Genomic DNA, 13,376 nt, shown 5'->3' on the forward strand with positions numbered 1-13,376 from the left:
TCATGTGTAAAATAAAGCTAATCTAATACACAGGGACTCAGAGTTGGGCAGGACACACGAAATTCAGCCGTCTCCTCCTATCAAATTAACTACCCACTAACCGCACAAAATTATGAAATTTTGACTCAGCAACAATTGAAGCAATTCAAGGATAACTGAAGGACCACAATATTGCTTTGACCTGGTTCTCTTGCTGCTCTCTGTGACAGCTCGGTGTTGTTAGGACAATGATTGAAATGCTGGGAAGTTCAAATCCTCACTCATGAAGCGAGGGGGTCGTATGAAAAATAGGGTTAACCAAGTAACACATGTTAATAGGAAAAAGAGAGGCCAAAGGTGCTTTGGAAGGATAGGAAAAAGGTGTCATTATTAGTAAAAACACAAGTTTATCAATAAAAATCATAACCTACTGCAATAAAGTCCGTAAAAATCTGTTTCAGGAAATTTCAAATTTTTAGCTATACTAGCTTCAATGTAATTTCAATAACAGGGTTAATTATGTGGATTTGAGTGAGCTGCCAGTGATCAATAAAAACATTTTGACTGGGTCTACCCTTGTTAGTGGGTTTGTAGGGTGAGGAGGAAATACAGCATAGAGTTCAAGTCATCTTACTTTCTAGTCTTGCCGCCATCCACTCCCACTCCAAAGTCCCCACCCGCATATCACTTCTGGCAAAAAACAGCAGAATCTTGGGAAACTGCACCTCGTATGGAGCTGATGTTATATTTTACACCAGACCATCATTACTGATATTTTACTTCAATTCTATTGCAACAGAGGCAAATGTAACTGATAGTGTGCAGATTCAAACAACAACTCTGAACCAACCTACCTCTTGTAATACTCTGCTCTGAGTCAGACTTTCATCCAAGCTGGTACAGAGTTTCCCAAAGGTGACAGAAACATGCACACGGGACTCCGTTTGGCTGCTGTGACTCATGAGACAAAGAACCAGGCCAACTCCCAGGATACATCCTGTGCTGTAAAAACAATAAACAACTTGAATTATCACTGGAACCTTGAACACTGTGTTCTCTTCACCGACACTTTCTTCTTCTATCAATAAACTACACAATTAAACTTAAGAACTGCTATATTAATCTATTCCAGTAGCATAATATTACTAACTAGCCACTATTCCTATGAGATTATTGTTGAGTAACTTTATACAAAACTTTCACAACAAAATATAGAGCATAAGGCTGATGTGGCAGAGCAATGGCGCAGAAGCTATTGGGTAATGCAGTCTAGAGTGTCATTAGAAGAGGATGAGGAGGAGTTATTCCACTTTGATTTCTGAAGCATTTGTATAAACAAGTAATTGCTCATTAGCAACATGACTGAAAAGGGTTTGACAGATTGATAGGTCAACATTTCCAAAATAAACTTTGTGTTCTTGAGCGCAAAAGTTCCACTTAATCTAAATCTTCTGCATGACACACTAAGGTGATGATTTGGCAGTAATAATTCTGTCAAAGGCTCTGGAAACTCCTAAAAGACAAGCAGTTAAACATGCTGTTCTGCCTGGATTTCCATTTTCTGTACATGGTCATTGTAGGAGCTTTAACCCGTTTCTCTTGCCACAGATGCTGCCTGACCTGCAAAGTGCTCTGAGCAGTCACTGTTTTTATATCAAATTTCAGCATTTGTAGTGCGTAATAATTTCTATTAACTGTTTTTTGTGCTGTTTGTAACAAGTTCCGCCTCCCCAGATTTCTCAGAAGTGCATCAATAAAGGGGAGGGTGGAAGTGGAAGGGGAAGATATGTAGGGTGTTGGAGGTGTGCTGGACTTTTAAAGATGATACGAACGCAAGCATACATGGAGGCAAATTTCCTCTCTAAGCCATTAGCTTCACTGAAGCTTGAAATATTGCACACTGTTTCACAACACTCTGTGCACAATCAGGAAAAAATTCTCAGAAATGAGCAACATGGTTGTGGCTACAGAAACAAATTTCTAAGAAAAGTAAAACATGCAGCCTGTACTTTATCAGTTAACCCTACCTTGAAAATGTATTCAGCCACTACTACTATTTTCACTTTTTACTGTCTCATTTTCAAAAGTAAAAATGTATTAAAGTATGATTTTTGAGTTAATCTACAAAAGAAAATTGTGCATCATGTCAAATCAAAAGAAAAATTCCAAAACCTGCAAACAATTTACTAAAAGTTAAAAACCAAAATTGTGAGCTGAAAAAGTATTCATCCCCTTTGTAATTACTATGTTAACTTTCCTCAGGTGCAATACTGTATATTCCCTTATCAACTCACCCAATTCGTTGATGTAGAAAATTGGAGGATCACTTGAATAAATATCCCCTCTCTCTGTAAGGTGCAATAGTATGGTCAATTTTTAACAGACCAAACCAAAATGAAGATAAAAGACCATCCATCAAGTCAGAGATATGAAGTGTACAAGACTGTCTCAAAGGCACTGAACATACCTCAGAGCTCATTGCAGTCCATCAGGAAAAAGTGGAAAAACTATGAAACCACAGCCACATGGTCCAGGTTATACCACCTCTCTAAATTCAGTCTCTAGAGAATAACGGCACTTGTAAGAGAGGCTGCTGTGATGAAAATCATGGTTCTAAAATCTCTAAGGCCTTGCACAAAAGGGTAGTGTTGTAAGAGGGGCATGAAAGAAACCTGGCTAAAAAAGAACAGCATATCCTTGCCCATAAAGGCTTTCCAAAGCATCACTTAGAAGATACTGTAGAGATGTAGGAGGAGGACTTGTGGTTAGATGAAATTAAAGTGGAACTTTTGGTCTCAACACTAAACAGTACATGTGGCGCAAATCTAATACTGCGCACTAGCCAGACAACACCACCCCTACCGTAAAATATGGTGGAGGTACAGTATCATCATGCGATGGGGATACTTTCCAGCAATAGGGACTGGAAATCCAGTCAGGATTGATAGAAAGATACTAAAACTGCTGCTAAATACAGAGAGCTGATAGAAAGAAGCTGCTAAATACAGAGAAATCCCGGATAAATTCCAGGTAGCCTCTGCCAGAAAGCTTAAACTAGGGAGGAAGTTTGTCTTTCAGCAGGACAACAGCCCAAGCACACACCAGAGCAATCGTGGAATGGCTTCAAATAAAGAAAATTGATGTCCTTGAGTGGGCCAGTCAGAGACATGACCTTAGCTCAATCAAACAACTCTGGCAAGACCGTAAGATTGCTGTCCACCACTGCTCCCCAACTAACCTGGCACAGCTTGAGCAATTTTGCAAGGAGGAATGGGCAAATCTTGCTCCATCATGTTGTGCAAAGCTAACAGTTTTATCCAAAAAGACTGTTGGCTGTCATAGTTGGGAGAGGTGGTTCAACTAAGTACTGAGCAAAGGGGGACGAATACTTTTGAACTGCTGACATTCCAGTTATTGAATTTTTAGTATTTCATGTTTCCAATTTTCCCTGATTTTTGGGCTCTACACTACATAAAAAAGGAGCATGTGATTCACAAGATTCAGAAATAAAAATTCTCATTTAAATTAATCTAAATCCCTGGTTGTATTACTCATTTATGTGAACAAAGGGTTGGGGTGAATACTTTTGCAAGGCACTGTATCGGTGATGGAATATTGAATAAGTTTCCAGCCCACTGCCTTTGTTAATTATTCATTCAAATATAAAAGCATTTTCCTTACTGCACAATTGACATCATTTGAAACTTCCTTACTCAAAGGTAGCCAAGGTAAATGTCTATTACAGCATATTCAAACACAAAACTGCATTTTAGTACAGCCTCCAAGAAGAAAAGTACCAAAATTCTACTAGCTGAATCTAGGTCATCACTTAACAGAATGCTTCCAACTTTATGCAATTGAAGATTTAATTGCTGATTGTATTTTTACAAGAATAAGCATAGTATGATCTGCTAAATACTCTCTACATTATTACAAAGCTATAGAGCCAACTACCTAAGTGTCATCCTATAAAAAACTTAACTTGCTCACTTTTTAGGTATATCCAGTTACATTATTTCTTACAGAAATTTATAAAGATCTCTAAACCGTACTTGTATTCCAGGCTCATATCAAAGCAACATTTTTCCAATGCGTCGAGGGATTTCATGAGCAGCAAATTCATCTTCTGTGCTGAAACATCACTGCAAAAGAAACCATAGCTGGCTTCAGATTTGAATGGATCTTTCATATTCATAAAGTGATTCTGTGCACATTCTATAACTTTATTTATCTATTTTTTATTTAACGATACAGCACAGACTAGGCCCTCCTAGCCCATCGAGCTACATCACCCCAGCAACCCGACAAACTTGATTAACCCTAACCTAATCATGGGACAATTGACAACGGCCAGTTAACCTACCCAGTATGTCTTTGAACTATGGGAGGAAACACATAGATAATAGGGAAGACGCACCTGAGACTCCTTATAGACCAGCTCTAGAATTGAACTCCAATGTACGGAATGCCTGGAGCTACAATAGCATCGTGCTAATGCTACACTACCATGGCGCCCATGGAATAGCTCAAAACAATGTATCCTGTGTTTGCAAACCCCCAGATGGACATAAGTTAATTTGGACAGGATGCAAAAGGTAAAGTTCAAATAAATGGACTCCAAATAGATGCTCTTGCGGATATTAACTGCTGTTTCATCCAAAGTCCAAGACCATTCGTACATTATTGAACAAAGTATTATTGAACTCTCAAAAAATCCCAATAGAATATTTAAGCAATGTGTATTTAAGATGCTAATTTCCTGCTGATCTTCAGTGCTATAATTTTGAAGATATGCTTCAACTGCATTTCCAAGTTACTATAACAATTACATTTCAGTTGAGCTACTAGGACTTGATTTTTCAATCCCTATGGTAAGTCAGATTTACAATCCTTCTTCTGGTTACTTTTAACAAAGAATGATATTTTAATTTGAAATCATAGTGACTTCAAACATCACCAAGTAATAGCTCTATTGAAATTATTTAATCTTTCCACCTGAATTGCAGGTCAAACAGCCCAAAAATAAGCAGCTCTGCAAATGTTGTAAAGTATTTCTTCATCAAGTACCTCATTCGTTCTTCATATAAACGGGATAGGAACATTCCCATGGCCAGTCCTGTATGAAACTGAACAGCCTGAGATTCACCAGCATTTGGTTTTCCTGGTAAGCCTGCAGTGAAAATGCTGAGGACCTCCTCGATAACCTCTTTGTGCGATGTGATGAAAACAGGAACAAGAAGAGTTAAAGCTGTAGCAGCGCAGGAGCGAGCTATGGCACTGGCTGTGCTCTCTCCAGAATAAGATTTCTGTGAAAGCCATAAAACAGCGTTAGTGAAGTACTCTTTAAAAATTGCTCTTTCCAAACTATCATTGCATCAAGACTCTTTGTAAATGCTTATTATGATTTTCTGTTTTAAAAAATGTTACAGTATATAGCTTTAAGTTATTGTTGCAAAGGCACCATTACAGTCACTCTTCAGAGAACATTCAAGCTCATTAAAGTTCCTCCCCATGCCAATTTGGCATATCAGGAAGCAACCTTGCCATTTCTTTAGCATTTGTCTGTTTTACCAGACCCAGGTGCTAGGTCAACGCTCAACCCAGCAGGAGTAGAACTCGGCAAGAGGCTGGCCAGATTCGAACCTGGGACTTGTCACTCTGAAGTCTGGTGTGAATGACACTGCACCACTGGCACAATCAAAGCTTATAAATGAAAGGTAAATAATTTACGATTATGACATTCTTTGTAATAGAAATCCAAAACATATTCCTGATACCTGGTATTTCCTCATAACAAAATGCTGCCATTTATGGCACTGCTTCTTTCTGAGATTCTCTGATGACAATTTATAACCTCTAGTTAAGGTGAGAGCTAGACCACAAGACCTCAATGGCATATTCTACTGCAAGCATGTTCTAGGCTGAGCTTCCATGCTGCACTAACAGAAGCCCTTGTTAGAAAAGATTAAAAGCAAACAGTGTCTCGCTGTTTAAGGAGATACAAAATATTTCAATGCATGATTTTAAAATAAAACAGGATTCTTTCTGTGTACTTGTTAAAATTCCATCCTCAACCAAAACAGTCACTAATAAGTTTTCTGATTGTTCACTTGCCTTACCACCTGTAAATGAAGTACTATTTACATATTTACCGTAGGGCAGACATCCCACCTCTCCCGGAACTTCCGGGAGTCTCCCGCATATTAATAGTGGCTCCCTGATGCCCGCAAATTATATACAATATCACGGAAATCAATTTTTTTTGACAGCGAGCGAGAGAAAAGCAAGAGAGTGCACCCGAGAGCGACCACGAGAGAGAGTGCGCGCACGAGAGAGCGAGCGAGAAGGCAAGCGAGAGTGCTTGAGAACGCGCGAGAGCACGCCATTGCAGAGTGTTCCAAAAAAAATAAAACGTACGTCACCCCAGACTACACTAAAGTGTACCCCTGCCTAATAGGGGTCAAAATAATGACAGTGTTGCCCACTGCACTGTTTGCAACAATGACCTTTTCTATTGCCCATGGTGGGTTAAGACTGTAAAAGACATGTTGAGGTGAGTTTAACAGGTGTCATTCGTTCATTAGCATAGCTAACGTTATTTAAACTAGCTGGCCAGCTGCTAAGGAGCTACTCTATTGCAGACATCCCACCTCTCCCGGAAGTCTCCCGCAAATTGATGGTGCTACCTCCCTGAAATGAGTTTTTGCAGGGTGGGATGTCTGCCGTAGGGTGTCTTGATAGTACCTCTATCTACACGTCAGATAGGAATCCACTGATGTTAAGTCACTTTGGGAAGTATACTGCCCAAACTCGGTTACACATAACTGAACTGATAATCTTTGATTTAAAACTCTAAGTTTACTTCTGTAATGAGCTGAAAAAGTTGAAATGTGAATTCATGAACAGTGAAAATGATGCTGCAGACCAGGTTGGGTGAAGGTGGATGACATGATGCACTAAAAAATAAACAGGGAATTTACCCTGTATAGAAGTTCTCCTGTATTCCATACACCAGCTGTGAAGAAGGTGAAGGACAGCAAGGTTTCCATTCTTTAACTTGGTGCCAAAAGAAATTCTATGTAGCTAGAGAGTCACATACAAAGTGGTTGGATTGGTGGCTACAAATAACTCGTGGATAAATAAATTAAGCTCTCAGCCAAAAAGCAGAGATACCTTGCAGCACATTCCCAATATTTCCATCAGATAAAATACAAAACAATGAACCTTCCTCAAAGAAACACAAACAACACTTGATGGATTGAACAGACAAAAATGAATAAAATTTCCCATTTTACTCCTAAACCATTTAGTATCCTTTCCACAACGTTATTACAGTTAATGTACTATCAGAATTATCCCAGAGATAAACACACCGACTTCTCTTTCCCAATGTATCTGCAGCTCACAATAACATGGTGACCAAGCCATTCTTCTTCATTCAGGTGTGTGGAACTGCACACACATGGTTTTATTTTTATTTATCCAGTCACAGCTGAAATTAATATATAAAGGCTTCTTTTATTCCTCAACTTCAGAATTTCCGCAAGGATCAATCGCTTTCCCTTCCAAGTTCTGACGTGTACAGTGCCTCTCACCAACATCAAGTGAAAAAGCGGTATTGGGTTTTACTTCTATGCTGGCAAAACCCAGCTATTTCACTACCAACTGTCTCTAATTAAGCATATTGCTTGTCTTCAGAACTGGATGAAAAAAAAAACCACTTCCATGAAATATTCTTAAATCCAGAGATTGACATCAACTGCTCTCAACTCTATTCTCTAGCCTCCAATTCAGACCTTCTTGCCACTTTGAAGCATTTGACCCTGACTCAAGCTCTGGACCCACATCCTCTATATCACTAAAACCACCACCTTTTCTGCAACATCCATCTTAGTTTACATACGTACTTCCAAAAGCACTAATCAGGACTTAGTTTCCTCTGAAACACAACTATTCATCTGGAAAGCTTCCCAATTTCCAGCTTTACAAGCCTGTCCAAATCTCTGCTGTCAGTGTCCTAAATTGCACATGTACTCATATACTGAATAACTTAATGGGTCCTGGTCCAGCAGCACCTTGGCTTTGACATTTTTAGTTTGGATTGCCCCATTTTCTTACCTATCTCCCCAGCTGGACAAGCCTCCAAATTATCTGTTCTCCTTCAATTCAGACCTCTTGAAAAGCACTAATTTCTTCTTTTTTTGTGACTGACTTCAAATGTTAACGCTCTAAATTTTGGGATTCCCTCCCTTATCATCCCAGTATCACTCTCTCGTTATAACTCACTTTTTAAAAATCCATTTCTTTTGACAAAGTTTTGGTGAACCCACTTTCGTGGCTTTGTTTATTTCATCACGCTGCTGTGTTCAAAATGTGATACAAATATAAGGTGTTAAAATAATGTCAACCATGCAGAACATTGTTCAAAATACGAGGGATTTTTTCTGTGAATTTCTCAAAAGAACATTTGTAAAAACAACATCCTTCATTATATAAATTTGACCCATGATACTCTACAGTAAATAAACTGATGCATAACTTTGGTAAAGTTAGGACAATGACAAAATAGTCTGTTTGTAAACAACTTAATGCCTTTGTGCTAAATTTTAATTCAAAAGCTCCTTCACAATTGTGGATGGAATCCTCCTTGCACTTACAATGTTATGATTAATAGTCACTGTATACAGAGCTTAACTACTCATTCCTACTCTCAATATTCAGGGAACTCCTTAGAAAAGCTCAAGCATCCTGAACAGATAACAGATTTGTAGACCAATCCTCCTTTGGAAACCATTTTGCTTGCTTCAAAAGCATAATTTGTTAACTTTTGAAAATTTACAGATCTCTGCTGGGGGGGGGGAAGGGGGGGACTGTTCATTTTTACCACGAACTGAGAAAAACTTGTAAGCACTAGCTTATGAGTTGATTTAATGCTAAACCATGAAACTGATATCTCAGCTCACACGCCTACTTCCCAGTGTCAACATACCAGAAGCAACCTCAAACTGACAAATTAAGTGACTAATCCTTTTCCCCAATCCCCTGCTAGCGTAACATAGAAAAGGTGTCAATCTGCCATCAACAATTTCACTTTCACATCTGAGTCACGGCTCATAACAGGACATGAGCAAAACTAGTGCAGCTGTTTGAAGTGCTGTGTTAAAATGTGCCTGTAAAATCAATGGCCAAGATCTTTTAAACTCTGATTTTCTTGTACTTACAAGTATCTTATATTTGGATGAGTGTCTTATCCTTCATGTAAACTGAGTCTGATTTAGGTGTAAAATAGAATGTAGAGTGAGACACATTATGGAATGAACATAGTTTGTTCACTAGTCTTGCCTCTCCTTTTCAGCTCCAGCTCCAAAATTACCAATGTCCTTAAGTGAAAGAAAATGATTACCAAAATTGTTTCTCTGACTAAGTTTAAGTGAACAACAACAACATAAAAACTAAATAAAGATGTCTTATTTTGCTTCAAAACTTAATGCTTTCACCTTTATGCGGTGTATTCGCAATTAACACATTCTCTACTACATAAGGGTATGATATTCAGAGGACTATTTTTGGTCAATACTATTCCTCAAACAAGTGTCTCCAAAACTTTCTATTTCACTTTTCAGCTTTCTTTTCAGAACCTCAGAAAACTTTCGATTATTTGGCTTTAAAAGATGTTGCAAAAGCTGACATAAAACATGACACAAAAATATTTTTGCTATGGTCAGTTATGGTTTGCAGGTGGTGGATGGTTTTACAAGCAGATTCTACAATTGGAATTTATGGTTGTAAAATTAAAAACGCTGGGCAGATGAATCTGCTGATCAATGGCCAGGGTTACCCATCCAGTATGGACACTGCAACTGAAGAAGGCAACGGGAAACCACTTCAGTATTCCTCCCTTGTACAATCATGAACTCAAATCAACTATGGTCTCAGCTCAAAGATGTGAATGGAGCCTTTAACGAAGGAGCCTCATCCGGTAGAGGATCTCATGCGCCACAGGTGAACCTCGAACGTTATCCAGCGACTTTCGGCAGATTAAAGGCAAAGAAGATCAGACTAGCAGCCTGGAATGTAAGAACCCCTAACCAACCTGGTAAACTAGACAACATCAAACAGGAAATGGAAAAATTAAAAATCAACATCTTGGGAATGTGTGAGAAGAGGTGGAAAGGAGCTGGTAAAACAAGCTCAGAGGGATATACCATCACTTACTCAGGAGGAGAAATACATGAAAAAGGCGTTGGAATTATGTTAAATGAAGAACATGCAAAATCAATAAAAGGCTATTGGACAATATAAGACCGAATGTTACTTGTGAAACTACATGCAAAACCTTTTGACATTAACATCATTCAAGTTTATGCCCCATCAGCAGACAGCAGTGAAGAAAGCATCGATCAATTTTATAACGAACTAGAAACAGCATTAAGACAATGCTAATGCTCAGAAAATACCGTTATTCAAGGTGACTTCAATGCAAAAGTAGGCAAGACCAGGGACAAGGACAATATTGGGCATTACGGCATAGATGAGAGAAATGAGAGAACTGAACGACTAGCTACATGGGTCACAGAGAAAGATTATAAAATTGGTAATACCGTCTTCAAGCAACACCCGAGAAAACTATGGACATGGAAGAGCCCAGGGGATAACACCAGAAACCAGATTGATTACCTGCTTATAAGGAGAAGGTATAGAAATGCTCTGAAATCATGCAAAACATATCCGGGTGCAGACTGCTACAGTGATCACTTAACAATAATCAGCGTGATGTACCTGAGACTCAGAAAGCTTAAAAGACCAAGAGTAGAGCTAAAGCTGAATTTGGGACTTTTGAGAAAAAAGTGACATCAAAAAAGAATTCCAAATAACAGTGAAGAACAAATTCGGGCTCTACAAAACATCACTATTATAGAACAGCAATGGGAAAACCTCAGAGACAGCATAACACAAGCAGCACGAGGTGATTCCCAAACAACAGAAAAAGCTAAAAAGAAATGGATGACAGAAGAAATTCTGAATCTTATGGAATAAAGAAGAAAATGTAAGGAAAACGAAAAAGCCTTGCATGCACATAACAACCAAGTGCAAGTAAGCAAAAGAAAAGTGACTTAAGGACAAATTTGAGTTAATAGAACAATTGCAGAAGACCAACAGCAGCAAACGTATGCACGACGAGATTGAAGAAGTCACAAATCGGAAGAAAAGCGGGGCAACAACAGGATGTATAAAAGCAAAAGACAGCTCTACAATTATGGAAAAAGGAAAAATAATGCAAAGACGGTCAGAATACATCAAAGACCTATGTGACGACAAAGACCAAGAGAACAACTTTGATGTTGGCAACAACGAGGGCCCAGCAATACTGAAAGAAGTGGAACATGCTATGAAGAAAATGCTAAAGGGAAAATCATCTGGACCAGATAACATTCCAGTTGAAGTGCATGAAGCGCTAGAAGAATTTGGTGTAGAGAAATTAACAATCTTATTGAATAGAATATACAACAGTGGCAAAGTACCAGAAGATCTTTTAAAGACAGTATTTATTGCACTGCCAAAGAAACCGGGTGCAACAGAGTGTGGATAACACAGAACAATTAGTTTAATGAGCCACCTCACAAAAATTCTGCTTAGAATCATCATGCTCAGAATAAGAAACAAAATTAAACCACAGATCAGTGAAGAACAATATGGCTTTGTCGAAGGCAAGGGAACATCAAACGTCACTTATATTCTCAGAAATATTATCGAAAGGTCAATAGAAGTACAACAAGACCTATACTTCTGTTTCATTGACTACACAAAAGCCTTTGGCACAGTGAAACACCAAGTCATCATGAAAATGCTTAAAGATATTAATATCGACAGAAAAGATCTGAGAATAATCAGGAATCTCTACTGGCAACAAAGTGCAGCCATACGGACAGACAAATTGATGACTATCAGCCAGTAAAGCGAGGAGTCAGACAGTGTTGTGTTCTATCACCAGACCTGTTCTCCCTGCACAGCGAAAACATCATGAGAACTACAAGACCTACCTGGAATAAGTAGAGGAGGATACAATATCAACAGCCTCCGCTATGCGGATGATACAGTACTGATAGCAAACAGTGAAGTAAATTTACAGAAACTAGTATCACCACAGAGAGCGAAAGACTTGGCCTAACCTTAAACAAAAAGAAAACGGAAGTAATGGTAATATCAGAGAAACCTGATATCCCAAACTGTAGGGTCGAATTGGGAAATGAAATCCTGAAACAAGTTCACAACTTCAAGTACCTTGGATCATGGGTATCATCTGATGGCAAATGCGAAACAGACGTAAAAGCAAGAATAGCAATGGCAAAAGCAGCATTTACGGAAATGAGAAACATCCTAACGAACAAGAAAATAGCAATTGACATCCCCTTAGAACTCTCAGCTGCTACATTCTTCCTATATTGATGTATGGCTGCAAGTCATGGACCATCACAAATGCAATGGGAAAGAGAATCAATGCAGTAGAGATGTGGTTCCTCAGAAGAATGCTATGCATATCATATACAGACAGTATAACCAACGAAGAAGTTCTACAAAGAACGAAAACAAAATGTACGTTACTTTAAAAAAAATCAGAAAACAGCAATCAAAATTCTTTGGACACATCATGCGAAGAGGGACATTAGAACATTTAGGTACAACTGGAAGGAAAAAGAAGCAGAGGCAGACAGAGAATGAAAATGATAGATAGAATAACATCCTGGTTAGAAACGGGGGAGACAACAAGTACAATTCAGAGGGTCAGGGACCGTGATTAATGGAGAGACATGATCGCCCACGCTGAATGGCAAGGCACCTGAATGATGATTGTTTGTACTAGAAAAAGACTTACATGTTGGAACCAAGGGAAGATACGTCCCTTTGGACGGTAATGGTTGTCAACAATACTCAGAAGTGTCTCCACCACCATGGATATCCAGTGCTTTGTCGGGAAAATTTCAGCCCCAATCTACACAAGAGATAATTGAGAATGTAACACTGTATGGGTAAAAATACAAAATATCCTGCATCTCATCTCCCATCTCTTTACGCTTATTGATAATATATAATAATTTGAGAAACATTTTACTTTTATTTAAGTTCACTTGGACTTGATAACCTAAATCATTGTTAAAAATGTAGAAAGAATAGAAACCTGAAACATACAAGATGGATTTCTAGATTAGAGTGCTGAGGAATTGATTAGGTAAAAGGCTATTTTAGGTCTAATATTGTGCAGCAATAGAAGTCAATTAATAATCTTATTGTGAATGGACTTCAAAGGAAAGAGTGACTATAATATAATAAAATTAAGTTCAAAAGTGGTGGAACTTCATTCTGAAGAATGGGTTTTCAACCTACATCCCCGGAAGAGG

General features: G+C 38.5%; 1 protein-coding gene across 6 annotated transcripts in view; it reads right to left on the reverse strand.

Moving 5' to 3' along the window:
• The window catches only part of focad (focadhesin), a 255,026-nt gene that overhangs the window by 55,527 nt on the left and 186,123 nt on the right, over nt 1-13,376 (reverse strand). For all 6 annotated transcript variants that reach the window (XM_063069010.1, XM_063069012.1, XM_063069008.1 and 3 more), the window contains 4 exons: nt 12,854-12,970; nt 5,047-5,285; nt 4,032-4,121; nt 834-981 (listed from right to left, as the gene is read on the reverse strand). In XM_063069010.1, coding sequence (XP_062925080.1) covers nt 834-981; nt 4,032-4,121; nt 5,047-5,285; nt 12,854-12,970 — 594 coding nt within the window. The remainder of the gene's footprint in view (nt 1-833; nt 982-4,031; nt 4,122-5,046; nt 5,286-12,853; nt 12,971-13,376) is intronic.

The sequence above is a fragment of the Mobula hypostoma genome, chromosome 16 (genome assembly GCF_963921235.1).
Source record: "Mobula hypostoma chromosome 16, sMobHyp1.1, whole genome shotgun sequence".
Classification (NCBI taxonomy): Eukaryota; Metazoa; Chordata; class Chondrichthyes; order Myliobatiformes; family Myliobatidae; genus Mobula; species Mobula hypostoma.